The sequence below is a fragment of the Condylura cristata genome, unplaced genomic scaffold, assembly GCF_000260355.1.
Source record: "Condylura cristata isolate star-nosed mole 26May11 unplaced genomic scaffold, ConCri1.0 scaffold00014, whole genome shotgun sequence".
NCBI lineage: Eukaryota > Metazoa > Chordata > Mammalia > Eulipotyphla > Talpidae > Condylura > Condylura cristata.
The window spans coordinates 39,369,695-39,387,061 of NW_004567115.1; the positions used below are offsets into that span (position 1 = coordinate 39,369,695).

The window sequence follows — 17,367 nt, forward strand, 5'->3', positions numbered from 1 at the left end:
CAGTGAGATTGGAGACAGGAACTTTGAAACTATCTAGTTAGAAGTGAACAAGGAAAAATAATGACAAGAGTAAGGAAAGAGTGCATGATCAATATGATACATCAGAAGGGCCAGTTTGTTTATCATTACCATCAGGAAGATAGAGTGAAGAGAGCAGAAAACTTTTATTTTATAAATATATTTTTTACATTATTCTTCATTTTGTACATTTCTTCATCTCAGCTGTAATCCCCGTGGACTTCCTACCACCACACCCATGTGCCATCATCATAGTCCCGTGTGTTCTTTCTGCCTCCATTTTGATCTTGTTCCCCTCTCCTCCTCTGTAGAGCTTTCTTATGTAATGACAGCTGAACTACCCAAATCTGGGGGAAGATACTGGATATCCAAGTTTATTAAGCTTATTATCATCAACAAAGCTTAAATATATCTTCTCTTTAAGACATAAAAATCAAAAACAGGATAATCCTAAAAGCAGCAAGAGAAAAAAAATCTAACAAGTGAATCTGTAAAAGGCTATCAGTGTATTTCTCAGCAGAAACCTTACATACAAGAAGAGAGTAGGATTATGTATTCAAAATACTGAAAGAAATGTATTTGCTGACTGAGTACTTTACCTAGCAAATCTGACATTCGGAAATGAAGAGCTAAAAACTTTCTCAATTAAGCGAAAACTGAGGGAGTTAATCACCATTAGACCTACCTTACAAGAAATGCTAAAAGGAGTTCCTCAAGCTGAAATGAAAGAATACTAATTAATAACATAAAAATCATGCAATGTTCTGACTGGTAAAGATAAGTTTATAGTCAAGAACACTCAAATACTGCAATATGATGGCATGTTAAGTCTAAGACTGTGTATTAAAGAGTATTTTAAAAAACGTGTGAGTGTAGAACATCATTTACTTACATCTAATTTCTGTAATCAAGTTTACAAATTTACATACTGATAGTCTTATTACCATATACGGAATAGATGTTTAACTCTAAAATACCGCATGTAACATACATGTGATTTACCAGGGTATATAGTAAAGCAGTTTTTCTACCTGTATTCTGCTTTGCTGTATTTTAAACAAATCATTCAGTACTGATCACTTCCCCAGGTTGGTTAGTTGGGTTTATATTGTTATTTCTTGCCTACAGGAATTAAAGTTGGTTTTCTCATACTCAGGTTAGATTAAGAAAAATGTCTTCTTGATCCGGTCATCTATTTTAGGGCATTTGTATTGCTTTCATAGCTTACCTGTTGTAAATAGTGCTGCAATAAAAATAGGGGAGAAGGTGCTCTTTTGAATTAGTGTTGGGTGCCCAGGAATGGAACTGCTGGATCATCTGGGAGGTCCATTTTTAGCAATTTGATGGTACATGGGTGGATTGGTGGTAGGAATTGGTAGTAGGAATTCGAGATGATAAAGTATATATTGTATAAAAATGAAGAATGATACCGTCTATATGTATACTATATATATATATAAATGGAAAATCTCTTTTTTAAAGCAATTTGAAACAATGATAATGGAATATTGTTAAGGGATTTTTGTTTACTTTTAAACAGAGCAACATTTTTCAGATGTCGTGCTTAGTGAAGAATTTCTCAATCTTGGCATTGAACAAGTGTGCAGCTTAATTTCAAGTGATAAGCTGACTATTTCCTCAGAAGAAAAGGTAAGTAGCTTTCCATTTCTCAAGTGTGCAGAAGTATAATATTTTTCCTTTATATTTACTTTGTTTTGTAAATTTGTGACCCTGCATATTTAGTGACAGCCAGTGATCTTTAACTGAAAATTAAGAAACTCAACTCCTTGATTGTATAAACCACCGTTTCTTCACTCCTAAGGAGGTTCCCTAAATTGTTAGAAGTAGGAATTTATGTGCTTGACTTCTATATCCAGAACTTGTACCCATGAAACAGTCCTGATCCAAGTGCCCTTGGGGAACTGGGCAGCTAGATACCTAGAAGAATTGTGATGTAAATGGCAAGACTTTTCCAACCAAAATCATTTCACTGTTGTGTGAGAGGGAAGGAGTCATCAAGGGTGTCACAGTTTGCTAGTTTCAGACTGAATGTCCCAGACCATGCTCTTCCTTTCGAGTGGTCCCTTGCTGCTTTCTTCCTCCCTCCCCGAGCACCTGGCAGCTGCTTCATCTGGTGTGGCCCCAGTCTCCACATTTGGTTTGCCTCTGTTGGCCTCCACACTTGTCACATAGATGATGACAGAAGCTTCTCTGGTGAGATTTTTCTTGTGGTAGGTTTCATAGCATATGGGAAGTAGGACACAAAAGTTTGTGCAAGTGTGTTTGGAGGAAGTTGAACTTGAGTTTTTCCTGTATGTGTTTTGCACTTAAAGTTGTGTCAACTTTAGTTCTGTTTCTCAAACATATTCTTTCTGCCAGAGGGATAGAGTTTACTCTATCAATTGCCATAGGGGGGAAAAAGTGAAAAGTGGTTGTGAAGTGTGTAATCTTAGCCCTCTTAGAAATCTAGAGGAGAGGAAGATTTACTATTCACACTTACTACACAGACACCAAGTGTTTGCCATATACCAGACTTTACTGTGGGGGCCCAGATAGAAGAAGATTAACAAAATGAAATTCTTAGAATTCTTTACTCACAGAGTAGAGGGACAAGCATAGGAGTAAATAAGTGGTGGCAGATGCTGTAGAGGGTGCTGGAATAGCACTTAGTTATTCTTGGGTGTGGATGGAATGGGAGTTCGGCTTGGATCCAGGAGGTCTCGTCCAAATTTCAAAAATCAGGGAAATAGGGATGGGTGGGAATGGGGACAGCATTCCAAGTAAATGGACCAGAACATGCAAATATAAAGTAGTATGACAGAATAATTCATTCAATTTGGCCCATATGATGAGATTTTTGAGTTATGCTTATAATAAGTGTAATAGGACATAAAATAGAAATGTGACATAAAATAGCCATATTTGAGAAAATTGACTTTGTGTTAGTGATGAAAAGTTTTCAAAGACTGTCAAGCAATAGGAGAATGCCATAGTAATACCTGCATTATAAAGTGTTATAAAGACTCTTCTGATTTCTACCACTGCATAATAAGCTACCTCAAAATGTAATTACATGAAACAGTATCCATTTCCAGGGACAGAATCCAGGCAGGTCATATAGGGACAGCTTCTCTGTTGTACAGTGTTTGGGCTCTAGCTGGGGTTACTTGAATGGCTGGAGGTGACTTATATGGTCCTATTGGGCTCAGTCTGTTCTGGACTTGGTACCTTTGTGTCTGGAATAGCCAAACGACTCCTTCACTCACTTGTTTGTTCCTGGGCTGGGAACTAGTTATTGTCTCTTTCAGTCCCTCCCTTCCTCTTCCCCTCCTCTCTTCACTTTTTGTAGTTAGTTTCTCATAGCATGGTGTTTATGTAATCAGATTTCTTACATGACATTGGACTTTGTCCAGTTAAGAATTCCAAGAGACTGGAGTGTGGAAACTTAAAGGATTCTTAGAAGCCAGCTTCGGTAGTCACACAGCATTGCTTCTACCATGTTCTGTTGCTTACACAGGGCCAGCTTTGATGTCATGTAGAAAGTTACCACAGAAGGGGTGGGTGCCTTGAAATGTGGTTTATTAGGGGATCAGTTTTGGAGAGTAGCTCTCACAGTGATAATTTGTAGAGTGGACCGAAAGTGAGTGAGGATCAGAGAGAATAATGAAATCCATACCAGGGCCAGTAGGATCTGATATAGGACAGTAGAAGCCGGGGAGAAGAAAAGATGGGGCCAAGAAATGTGGTAAGTTTCTCACTTCATGTCGTCATAGATTCTTGGAACTGTGACTTTAAATGAACCTATGTAGAAGGAAAGCAGGTTTTAATAACATAGTTTTCCTTTCAGTGCAGCCTGGGATTACTTATTTCTCATCAACATAAAAAACATGATTTGAGGATTCACTGTAGTTAGTTGATGGAATTGACAGGATCCCATTTACCTGTAGGACCTGGCATATTGAGGTCCAGTAAGTAAATACTTACTGACCAAATCAATTAAAGAGACATGTTAATGAAAATGTAGATTTTTTTCCTTTCATTTTCAGTATCACAGTAAACTATTTTTACTCCCAGTAATCATTTATCTATCACTAAACATTTTATATAACTCCTACAAGATTAAGAAGCTATGTAGTCATCAGCCTGGAAGGAATGTATGTACTTAGGTACTCTCTTTTCTTTTAGCTTACTAGCTTTCTTAAGAGGCATGTATGTTGTAATGCCTCTAATATTTAGGGTTTTTTTGTTTGAAAATATTACAATTTAATATATTCTGTTGGGACAAAAGAGAGTTCTTCTATTTTGCAGACTCTCAATTTAGAAGTGTATGATCCAACATCTGTTTGTAAACCTGAAGAAAAACCAAAAATATAGTTTTTATCTCAGAATATCACTTATCATTTTGGTTACTTTATTCCAAAAGGACTTGAGATTTAAATATAGACAACCAGATTTGGAAGTGTTATCAGCAGTGACTTAGATCACATATCATCAAATTATCATAGTCCCTGCTCAAGTTGAAGATGATTGAATACTACTAGTATCAAGTACCAAATGAATGCTACATATGTAAACATACTAAAAGTACTTATTACTTCCTAAATTAAATACTACCATTTGATTAATCAATGCCATTTTAGGGTGTATCTCCAAAGAAAACTAGAACAGGGAGACATCTGCGTTACTCTGTTCATTGCAGCATTATTTACATTGACCTAAGTGTCCATCAGCAGACGAGTGGATACAAAGATTTGTGTGAGCAAGAGAGTGCATGTGTGTGTGTGTGTGTGTGTGTGTGTGTGTAGTTGTATATAAAAACATGTGGCTAGGCTATTATTTAGCCATGAGAAAGGAGGAGAATCTGCCCTTTTTAACAGCATGGATAAAACTTGAGGGTATTATGCTACGTAGAATAAATCAGATAGGGAAAGACCACCTATATGTGGGATCTAAAAAACCAAAATCCTAGAAACAGTTGTGATGGGGGTTGGGGGTGGATATTGGGAAATGGGGAGATGTTGATCAAAGGCTACAAACTTTCCATTATAACCTCTGAGGATCTAATACAGTGCGGTGATCAGAGTTAACAATACCTATTGCATAGTTGAAAGTTGCTGAGAATGTAGATCTTAAATATTCTCATTGTTTTTCTTTAAAAAAAGGTAGTTATATGACATGATGGAGGTGTTAACTAAAACTGTGGTGGTAATCACATTGCAGCGTATAAATGTATCAAATCAATATGTTGTACACCTTAACCTTACACAGTGTTATTTGTCAATTTTATCTCAGTAAAACTGCGGTGGAAAGTGCTTACTGTATACCAAATAGACAAAGAGTGAAATAGTGTGAATGGCCTTTTAAGTACATCACAAGTCAGGTTTTTGAAAACATTTGAGCCACGTATTAAATTTGGCTGCCTTAGCAAGAACTGTACAATAAATGTAGTTCCATCACATTTTATTCAAATGGCTTAGTATATGAATCATTACTTGTTTTTTTTTCCCCCATATTTCTTGGAAGGTATTTGAAGCAGTAATAGCTTGGGTGAACCATGACAAGGATATAAGACAAGAATTTATGGCTCGACTGATGGAACATGTACGGTTACCTCTGCTTCCTCGGGAATACTTAGTTCAGGTAAAAGCCAATGTCAAGACACAAACACCTGTTGCGTCCTGACCTCTAGGTTACCATCACCCAATGATAAGAGCTCCAGAATTCAGATGGATGGGGCCAGGACAGAAGAGAGTCGAGGTACCTGCAGTCCTTGGCAGCAGCTGCTTAGGCTACTCCCGTTTCTTAGAAATTTAAATACCACTATTTCTAATTTGGGTAGCAAGTATGTCAGTTTATCAAGGTCATGTTTCTGGCCTTTTAAGTGCAGGTAAACGAATACATCTGTAGTCTGTGTCACACTCTCTGCCCTCCTTGCTTGCTGTTGGACAGCCTCTCCTGATTGCCCTTAAGAAATGGAATTTCAGCCTTCACCCCAAACTGTTTAATTTCACTTCATAATTTCATGGCACATATTTGCTTTCCATATTTCTAAACTGTGGGAAGCCAGGATATTTGAAATAGATAGGAATAGAATGGTTCTTTTGCAGTCCCTGAACAGTTTTAAATGTACCCTTTTGTTATTAGCAGCCTGCTAGGAAGATTTCAACATTTTCATAATTGAGACCATGAAAGGAGACGTTTCTTTATTGAGAGATTAGATCTGGACAGGTTAGAATTTCCTGAAATTTCCCTGTTTGTTGGAGTCTGTGTAGTCATAAGTATGCTGTCCTCAAGACAGTGAGCAGAAAACCCCTGCCCTGCACTTGAGGACTGAGGCATAATAACCAGGACCAGATTTATTTGTGAGATACTTTGCTTTGAAGTATAAAGAATCCATCATTCCTCTTCTGAATTTTTACTCCCCTTCTGTGTTTGATAAAGGTATCTTTAATATGTTAGTATTCCCTGCCTTGCCTAACGTATACATTGTAATTTTTCTCTTGTTTTTGTTAATATGTGACTTGATATTTGAAGATAAGAAACAGATATAATGTTACTTGAAGATTATCCTATAGCTGACAATTGAAGTATGTAATTTTCACTGCTCTTCTCTTTTCTTACATATAGTTTTCCCTCATAACCAAGCATTTTTAGTTCTATTTTTCTTAGTGATAAAGTTTAGGCTGAACTAGAGAGGATGGTTATTGTCTTTTTCTTTTTCTCTATTTCTGTTTGTTTTCTCATGAGACAGTACCCTCTCCCCCCCTTTTTGTTTTTAAGATTTACTTATTTATGTATACAGAGCTGGGATACAGGCTAGAAGTACAGGGGTGGTGAGAGGATTCACCAGGGACAGAGTGGGGAGCAGAACAGGCAGATCGATGAAGTACACTGCTGAGGGGAGCAGCGGGCATGTCAGGAGAGGTCTGCCACGCCATGTGGGTCAGCTCCCTGGCCGGGGATGGAACTCGTGCTGCAGTGGCTATGGATAGCCTCATAGTACTGTGCCTCAACCTGTTGCACCATCAGGGAGGGCCCATGAGATAGTCCTCTTAGGGATATGTGTGGTTTCTTTTACAGAGAGTAGAAGAGGAAGCATTGGTTAAGAACAGCAGTGCTTGCAAAGATTACCTCATTGAAGCTATGAAGTATCATTTGCTGCCAACAGAGCAGCGTATATTGATGAAGAGTGTCCGAACTCGACTGAGGACCCCGATGAACCTGCCCAAAGTAGGATCTATTGTTCATACTTGTTATTACCTCATCTGAAAGGCCCATAATGAGACTGCTAATATTTTTACTCATCTGAATTTCCATCCCGTATTGTTTTAATTTCCCTGCAATAGAAAATGTGTCTAAAAATTCATTCTAGTGTATATAATTCAACTTTTCTACTGATTCTGTCTGTGGAGGGTGGGAATTATTTGATTCATTTAATCTTTATAAAGTGTGTGATGTCGCTCTTCTGGAACAACAAGCAACTAATTTTTGTACCTTCTGAGTCTTATTAGCACAAGGTATAGTAAAGGAAAATCAGTCTATGTTGAAAGATTTCCCTGTAAGCTGTGTTTATTTAGTAACTGAAAGCCAAGTAGTTTCACAGGATTATATACTGTTAGCATGAAGGATGATAGCTAGCTCATTCAGGCCATCTCCTTTTATTCCCTGTTGTGGACTATTTGATGGTTCACCCAACATCGTATGTAGTCATTTCAGTGTAGGTTTCCTGGAAGTCTTCCCAGATCTCCGGTGCTCATATATTCCAGTGTGAATGTTCACATTCTACCTTTATCTTTTTAGTTGAGGCCATTCTTGTGTTGCTGATTTAATTTTCCTTATAAAATAACCCCTCATTTCTGTCTCTCTGTTTGCAGTTCCTTCTGATCTGTTTGCCTCTTATCGTTCTAGAAGGCCAACACTTTAATTACCACTTGTGTATGGTCTGATCAGAATGGTCCATAATATAATGCTTTTATGTATGTATTTATTTTTAGCTCTTGTGTATGTTTGGGGCAATGTTGAATTAAGAAATAAGAATCTGTTATCCATTTTTTTCTTTATATCACCTTTAGTTATTATTCTACCCTTTCTATTGAATTATGTCTCTTAAATTCTTCCACTTTAATGCTTTATTTAATGGGTTTTTAAGTTTTATTTTTAAAGTCTACATTTTGAATTGCTTCAACTCTATATTGGCATCACATTTCTGTTTTCCCCAGTGTTGACAACCCAATTCTCAATTTAGAACCAGTTGCAGATTTTGCCAGTGTCCAATTTACTCATTTTCTTAGATCATTAGTAAGTGTTTTAATTTAGAATGGACAGCAACTTTCTTGCTGGTGACACCTTATTAGAAATACTCACTCATATAGTCATTTTGTAGAAAGTTTAAGTTCAGATGATTATGTTTATTTTCTAAGCCAAAAAATAAGTTATTTGGCCTATAACATCCAATGAAATTCAGGATCAAATGGATTCAAATTTGGCACAAATTTTCTTTCAACATCCCTCTGCGTGTTACTCATCATTTTATTGGTCCCTAGAACCTTGAATGCTTTTCTCAAAATATTCTAAATGATTATCACTTTAAAAGGTATTTACAAGGCAATCACTTCCTGCCCTGTTTTGAACATTGGTATTTGCCGTTTTTAAATTTTCTGATCTCTCCTCAGTTCTCCAAGATATTTCAAAAATAATTGTAAGTGACTCAGTAAGTACATTAGCTAGTTCCCTTAACACTTTAGTATGCATGCCATCTGGGTCTGCTGATTTTATAAATGTTTACATTTCCAAATACCCTTTTACCTGCTTTTATAAGTAGCCATCTTTATAAGTCTTCATTACTTCATATTTGTCTATTATTATTTGGTGTCAGTTTTTGTTCTTCAAAATAAGATTTTTCAATAGATCCAGAGTCTTAGCCCATTTAAATTACCATCCTTTCATACTAGACTTTTCAACTTCCTTCTGTGGCTTATTTTTAATCTTTACTATTTGTAAAAAATTTTTGTAAAAGAATGTCATATTTACAAAAGATCTTATCTTGTATATTCTCTCTTCTGGCAACTTTAGCTTTGCCATCTTTAGCTACGGTATAGAGACCTTTAGAATGAAACCTAGTTAAGTTCTAACTTCTGGAATAAACATGTCACTTTTGAAAACCTCCCAAACCTTCTTGGTAAACTCTTAACCGCATACTTCATTTTCCCGTTAAGTAGAGTTGTGATCATTTGTTCAGATGACTTTGTTTCTGGGCTTTCTGGTTGTGCTCTTTCAACTATATAATACTTTTGGATCCTCAGTGCTTTAGCTTTTAACGAATGATGGCTGTTCTGTCCATGAAGCTTTTCTTTATTATTATTATTATCATTATTATTATTATTATTATTATTATTATTATTATTATAGTTAATGAGGAAAGAAAAAGATCCAGTAAAACTGAGTAACTCACAGAAGTGGTTTAACTCATTATTACCTTCAACAGTGTCAGCTAAAAACTTAGTCTTGGGAAGAGAAAAGAGAAGGTCACTTATGGGAGTGATAGCACGAGGCTCATAAACACAGTCATGACAGTGGATTTGTTTTCTTCTCTTTGCTTAGAGTTCACTAAAATAATGACTTTTAACTCTGCCCTGTCAGGGAGGAGAGCAACAGCAGGTGTGGGGAGCAGTGAGCAACCCTTTACATGGTGTGATTCCTTCTCATTTTGTTCATCTGTATGTTTTTTGGGAACAAATAATTTTGTTGGATGCTCCTTCCATGGCACTACTTATTTGAAATTCATTTTGAGTAGCTGGGTTAGAGTGAGGCAAAGAGTGATTGCCCTGGCTTCTGTATTCATTTTATCATAGTAAAGATATATCAAATCAGAGAAAAGTTGGTAATAGTGCTGAGAAAGTTAAGGTTTTGATGATAATTTTACCATGACAGTGACTTAGTACTTTTAAATCAGGCTCTGATTCTGTGAACTCATACTATTTTGCATGAATGAGTCTTTTTATATCTCAAACATTAGTTTTGCATCTACCATAAACAGTATTGGGGTTGTGCCAGGCACTCTTGTATTTGGATATAATATGTTTTGCTACTTAGTTGTTAGTTCTTTCTCTGTGGAATCTGTATTTTTATAAAAGCAGTCATATTATTCATAGCACTTCAGTTGAATTTTTCTGTATTTTACCCAGAATATCTATTGAGTGTTCCAACTGGGAAATTATGAGACTTGATTTTTTTAGGAGGCAACCTTTAGCTAATATCAACTGATGAAGAAAATCAAAGAACAGAGTTTGACTTACATTTTAGGATTGGTCACTTGAATTTTAAACTTTTGCCTTAAGTATTTTACATATAACGTTCCCATACTAGAAGCCTCCACAGTTTTCTGGCCCATTTCACTTGTATGGTTAATATGGTATTTCTCAAATGAGATCCAGTTCTTTTACAAATAACTGGGTGTTAGAGTTATGAGCACCTGTTTTGGAAGTGGTAGCACAGTGGTTTTAGCAGTCTCTCCGCCTCAAGCAAATATCCCTGCCCTTTTAATCTTTCCACAACATATTCTTCCTGGTCCCCATTGTTTTTGATTCCTGGAGTCCCAAATCCTTACTCCATTTTACTTCTTATGGGTGAGTAGAGAACAAATATTGTTACTATTCTTTGCACATTTTCTCTTCCATCTTCATTTTGATGTGTGAAAGTGAATTATTGTGTGGGAATCATGGGATTTAACATTTGAGAACAAAATATAATAAATCTATATTGTTTCCCAAAGATTTTTTTAAACATCCCCTTCTGAGAGGTTTTTAAATTGATCTTCCCCAAATCTATCAACCAAGCCTCTTTGAAATGTTCTCTGCCAGACAAGTTTAGATGCTTGAACACAAGTAGTTCTTCTTTAAATCCCTTGACACCAAGTTGATCTTACTGTCTACCATCCCCTATCTCCTTTTTTATTTTTCCTTAAGTGACAGGAGGGGAAGGTGTGGTCGATTTTCTATTACTCTTTTATTTGCATTCAACACTAGGGGAGTGGCAGATCTGGAAAAAATCATAGAATTGATCTACATTCAGCTTTCTTACTGGAATCTAATATTCCTTCTCCTCTCCAGTTAATAAATTACTAAAATAGGCTTCTTTTGGGGAATATAGGATTTACTCTGATCCAGGAATCATGTTTTCTGTGTTACCCATCTTCTATAGTTTTAAGTGGAGGTAGGTCATTGCTCAGTCAAGATTACAAACCTCCCCCTTTTTATATATATGTACATTACATGTTCAGTTTGTTCTTTTTGTTTCTTTTGAATGTTGGTTTTTCCTGTCACCTCATTTTTCACCCAAGGTGCTGGCCATTCTATACAACATTCCATACATGACTCATTAGCTTTTGTGTTCTTCTGATTTGATGGCTGTGTTTTCAGTGTTGGCAGAGTGCAAAAAACAAACAAATGACAAATTCCATCTCTCTCAAGGTTCCACCCTTCCCTCCAGGAAGCTTTCCCAAAATTATGATAAACTTCCATTTTCTGATCAGTAGCAGTAAATGTCTATACTAACCATATAGCTTTTCAGTCATTTATAAATGTGTATTGTTCTTGATTTACTTCATGGGTCTTGTCCTCTTAGTGAGATCTATAAGCTCTTGGGAGGTAGGAACCATGTCTTACATTTCTTATGTATGAGCCCTAGTGCAATTCTGTATAAATGCAGCTGGTAGGCTGTAGATTGATTGAAGAAATTCATACACTTCATTTATTCTCAGCACTGGATTATTGTGCCTTTGTTCATTATAATTCTGGTATCACCATTATTTGTCCTCAGTGGTTTTATTTGTGTGGCATCAAGAGAGGTCTCTTTACTTGAGATCTGTGAATCTGTGCTCTCTTGTGAACTCCAGTTTGATCACTACCCATTCTGCAGTAGGTTTTTCCCCCTCTGTCATCTTTCATTTAATCCCTTACTGTCTTTTCACTTCACCTACCCATGAACATAAGTTTCATTTCTATTTGCTCTCCTGGATTGTGGAGCTCTAACCCTGGTCATGACAAGGCCAGATCTAGTTATAACAAACCCTCTGACGTATCGCAGCCTTGCCAGTGCTGACTGCCTGCTGTTTTTTGGCTTAAATACTGCTTTTGCTTGAAGGATCAGAAACTTATTTTAGTTTCTGAAATCCTTATTTTTGACTAAATGTGCTAGATAATAGAATTGTAGTTCTAACATGTGCCCCCTTTGTTGACGTTTATTAAATGTTGATTAGGTGATTGTTTTCCCCCAACTCACCCCACCATCTTCATCCTAACATGCTCCACATCAGTGTCTTTGTAAGGCATTTTAAATTCCTGAGTGTGGAGTAGTTGTTTGTTCAAGTGCTTATCTTCTGCCCTTCCAGTTGATGGTGGTGGTTGGGGGCCAGGCACCCAAGGCTATCCGGAGTGTGGAGTGCTACGACTTTAAGGAAGAACGCTGGCACCAGGTCGCAGAACTGCCTTCCAGGAGATGTAGGGCAGGTAAGCAGGCCGCTGTGCAGGTAAGCAGGCCGCGCCGCGCAGGTAAGCAGGCCGCGCCTGCTGTCCCACTGCTGTGTTGTTGGGAGCTTTGCTCTCTCAGGTTTTAGTTTACTAATTAGAAAATCTCGGTTAAGGTAGCTGTGGTGAAGAAGTGATTAAGGGGCCTCATACAACTGACAAGGCATTGATGGGGGCACTGCTCTGTCTTCATCTTAACTCATAAGTCTGTTTCTCTAGTCTAAGGTGGAGAGTCTAGCAGCTTGATGGGTGTCTTAGTTACCTCTGCTGAAGTATTGAGAAGAAATGCTTTTGGTTGGTAATTTCAATTCTGGGAGATTCCTGACTTAGCTGTCAGCCACATTTGCCTTCTCCCAGATATCTATTTTACAAGCATTTGTCACAGGAGACCTTAGTTAGCCAGAATTGTAATCAGAAAAGGCAGCAAACACTAAGGATTCTTTGTGGGTCTCAAACTTGGATCAATAATTTTTATCTCCTATAAAAATTCCCAAGTGTAATGGAATCCACTCTTCATCATGGAGACCCTTTTCTTTTCTTTTCTTTTTTTTTTTTAACACACTATCTGGTATTTGGGGGGCAGGGAGAAGGAGTACCCAAATGCAATGTAATTTTTACTGATCTTTAAAAAATAATATAATAGTTTATTTTTACATCAATTTGTGCATTTTCCATCTCAGTTGTAATCCCCTTGGGCTTCCCATCACCAAATCACCCATGTGCCATCAGTTTTTACTGATTTTTAATTGAACTTTAAAATTACTTTTATGTTGAGACGACACTACAGTAAATTCCTTACACATACATCATTATGTACATACGCTAATGTATTTTGTGGAATAAAACTCTAGAATTTGAATTACTGATTCAACAGAGACCCTAAGAGAATACACTCATTATTACATCCACTGACATTAAAATACAAAGGTGCCAGTTTCCTCTCTTCCCTGGTATTACTTTTTAATTAAGTGTTTTGAGTATTGCCAGCCTGGCAGTGAAAGATGTCATCGCATCTTTATTTCTACTACTTTTTTTTATGGGAAAAGTTAATTATCTTTCCAAATTGTTAGTTTGTAAGTTTTGCCTTTTTTAATTGGTTTGTTGGTTTGACAGGTATATTTATATGTTAAGGATAGTAGCTTTTTTAATCTCATGGTGTTTGTGTGTTTATTTGTATTAATCTTTTATCTTTTGACATTACATTATTTTACTATGTAAAAATTTTAGCTTTTTATGTAGTCCTATACATCAGAGTTTTGATTTTGGACTTAAGATTTTGTGTCTTATGTAGAAAAGTCTTACTCGAGAATTACTTGGGTTTTGTTTTTTTAAAACTTGCATAGCTTTATAGTAGATAAATTTATACGTATAGAAGAGTTGCAGAGATAGTACAAAGAATTCTAGTATTCTTACACTAATACTAATAGTGTGCATTAACTGAAATACAAGTAACAAAACTAAGAAATTAGCATTAGCCCAGCACTGTGAACTAATTCCTGCCTTCTTTCCTCTTTCAGCACTTTTCCCATGAATGTGCACATTCCTTCTATATCCCACAATGAATTTGTCTGTCATATTTTCTTTAATCTCTTCTGAATCATGACAGTCCCCAAGCCTTTCTTTGTTTTCCATGCCCTAGATTCATTTGAAGATCACAAGTCAGATCTTTTGAAAGACATCTGAATTTGGATTTGTCAGCGTTTTCTCATTATACTCAAGTAATGATTCTTTCTAGTGCCTCTTCCAAGTGTCTCTCCACGTCTTAACTCCACCTGTCTCCACGCTCCCTGAGTTCCAGGTCCCTGGTATAAGTCCAAAGCGAGCACACACTTCTCTGTGTCTCTTATGTGTCCCTGTGCCTCAGGTTTCTCTTTGCTGCTCAGTTCTGCTACTCATTACGGGAGCAGGGAATATGGAAGTTCCCTTTTTTATGGAGATGCCTCTGTTCCAGAACTTTTTGGCTCCATAAAGTAAACCTATTTGGTTGTATCTCAGCCTGTCACATCCTCTAATAGACCATTTTAAAGCTATTTGGTTGTATCTCAGCCTGTGCACATCCTCTAATAGACCATTTTAAAGCTATTTGGTTGTATCTCAGCCTGTGCACATCCTCTAATAGACCATTTTAATCGAAGCTTGTGGATAAAACCATGTTGCTGATTGTCTTCTAGGGGAGGTTGTAGAATGAGAAAGCTGGACTGACATTTAATTGTTCTGGAGCTACACCTCTCTGTTCCTGATGTATACATGAGAGAGACCCAATAAAATTGAGTATTTTTTTTCTTAAAGCACCAGAGGTTTTATGGGTTCTGTGGTTTTAGTAACAGTGACTCAGTGCTGCTGGTATTTGAAGGAGCCATAGGTAGGATATCAGTGAACTGGTGGGGCTGTGTTCCAACAGCATTTCATTACGGATGCTGAAATTTAAGTTGTCTCTAAAAGTTTGTATGTCACAAGATAGTCTTGTTCTTTCTATTGTTTTCATCCATATAAAATTATAAAAGCTATTCTGAACCCATGGGTTCTACAAAGTAGTCAGATTGCAAGCTGTGATTTACTAGCTCAATAGCATCATAAACGGGAGCGTGCCTGACAAAACTAGTAGCTTTTCATTTAAAATATCATCCAGTAGAAAATCTAAGTTTAAAGCCATAGGACATGCACAGGTTGAAGCTGGAAAATATTGACTCATCATTGAAAGCTATAAATGAACATTTGAGAAGCCCAGAGTCAAAATAATACCTCAGTCCTTGCCACTGCATTGTCCTCTTGGAAAGGGCGACAATTTACCATTATCTGTTATTGCTAATGAATAGCATTTCTTAGGGTCTCTTTGGTCAGGATTCTTCGAAGAGTGTCTTCTGTTCTGACAATAGCTGTCGACTGACAGAAAGCCAGTGGGGGTCGATGAGTTCCGTGTTCATCATTAAATACTGTATTTCTTTTGCAGGGATGGTCTACATGGCTGGGCTCGTTTTTGCTGTTGGTGGCTTTAACGGCTCTCTAAGAGTGCGTACAGTGGACTCCTACGACCCCGTGAAAGATCAGTGGACTAGCGTGGCTAACATGCGAGACCGCAGGAGCACCTTGGGGGCGGCTGTGTTAAATGGATTGTTATATGCTGTGGGAGGATTCGATGGGAGCACAGGTAAAAGTAATTTCCTTTTCATCTCTTCTGCACTGCTGTTAGAATAGCTTGAGGGCCAAATTGTGGAAAAATTAGATGATATTTGAGTGTTTTTACAGGTACTTTAAAGATCAGGTTAAAAGTTTCATCAAGGATTCCTTTAAATGATGTAAAAGTGTTAAGTATATGAGTTTTCTTTCTTGTGTGTCATTATGTCATCTTACCAAGTTCAAAAAGCTAATAAATGCTGGTAGCTTGGATAGCAGCTAGCTGGTTAAGAAACCATTTCTAGTTATCTTTTTTTTTTCTTTTTAATTTTCTTTTTTAATTTTGGTCCAAGTTTAACATACCTGAAATAGTCTTGCCTAATACTATACATAGAACAACAATTACAGTAAATGTTTTTTAGAGGCAGAAATGAAGAACATTGCCTTCTGTTGCAGGTTTATCGTCAGTGGAAGCATATAACATAAAGTCCAATGAATGGTTTCATGTGGCCCCCATGAACACGAGGAGGAGCAGTGTTGGGGTTGGTGTCGTGGGAGGTAGGTGCCATTGGCTTTTTCATGTTAGTTTCCCTGATATAAAGGCTTCTTGATGGGGGTGAGTGGCTTTTCCAGTATTGTTAAGCCCTGGTTGTCTAAATCAGCAAGTAAGTCATTATTTAAAAAGGGAAAATAGTAGTTACTGTAAAATTTAAATTATTCTCTTTTTAAGATTGGCTTGTCTAGATAAGCTAATTTGTAGAAGGGTTGCTTCCTCCTTTTCTTCTCCATTTCTGTGCGTCTGTCTGCAGCCTCTATATAAGACCAGTAACTGCTCTTAATCCTCTATAAGACCAGTAACTGCTCTTAATACGATTATGTGGGAGGAAAGCAGATGGGGTACATAGAAAAATTGGTATCTGGAAAAGGGCTGTTTAGCATCAAAGGAAGAGGTTGCTGCAATTGTTTACTTACATCCGACTTTGTTTCCCAGCAGAGTTTAAGAGTCTGTTTTTTGTTGTGACTTTTAAATATTTGCTTTGGCAAATTTGTAGGTTCCAACTCATCCCCCCTCCCACCCCCCATGGATACAATTCTCTGTGCATTTTCTAATTGTTATTGAAGTATAATTTACTTATACAACTCACCCATTTAAAGTATATAATTCAGATTGCTCCCATCAAAATAATTCCATTTTAGAACATTTTTAAAAATAATGTGATAGTTTATTTTTACATCATTTTGTGTCTTTTTCCATCTCAGTTGTAATTCCCATGTGCTTCCCATCACCATAACACCCATATGCCATCGCCATAATCCATTGCATTTCTGCCCCCGGCCCCTCCCCTCCTGTTTTTTGATCCCATTCCCCATACCACCCCTGTAAAATGTCATGTCTCTGGTATGTAGTTGTTCATTGTTATTATTTTTTCCCCCTGATCCTTTATACTCCTTCTATGAGTGAAACCATCCAGTACTTTTCTTTTTCATGCTTATTTCACTAAGCATGATCTTTTCCAGCTCCATCCATGTTGCTGCAAAAGGCATGTGTTTATCTTTTCTGATTGCTGAGTAATATTCTATTGTGTATGTGTACCACATCTTTTTTTTTTTTTTTAAAGATTTATTTATTTGTGCATACAGAACTGGGGTACAGGCCAGAGGCACAGGGGCGGCGAGAGGCTTCACCAGAGACAGAGTGGGGAGCAGAACA

General features: G+C 37.1%; 1 protein-coding gene across 1 annotated transcript in view; it reads left to right on the forward strand.

Moving 5' to 3' along the window:
* The window catches only part of KLHL2 (kelch-like family member 2), a 75,811-nt gene that overhangs the window by 48,845 nt on the left and 9,599 nt on the right, over window positions 1-17,367 (forward strand). The window contains exons 6-11 of the mRNA XM_012724913.1: window positions 1,559-1,668; window positions 5,542-5,658; window positions 7,099-7,248; window positions 12,407-12,524; window positions 15,493-15,690; window positions 16,113-16,214. Coding sequence (XP_012580367.1) covers window positions 1,559-1,668; window positions 5,542-5,658; window positions 7,099-7,248; window positions 12,407-12,524; window positions 15,493-15,690; window positions 16,113-16,214 — 795 coding nt within the window. The remainder of the gene's footprint in view (window positions 1-1,558; window positions 1,669-5,541; window positions 5,659-7,098; window positions 7,249-12,406; window positions 12,525-15,492; window positions 15,691-16,112; window positions 16,215-17,367) is intronic.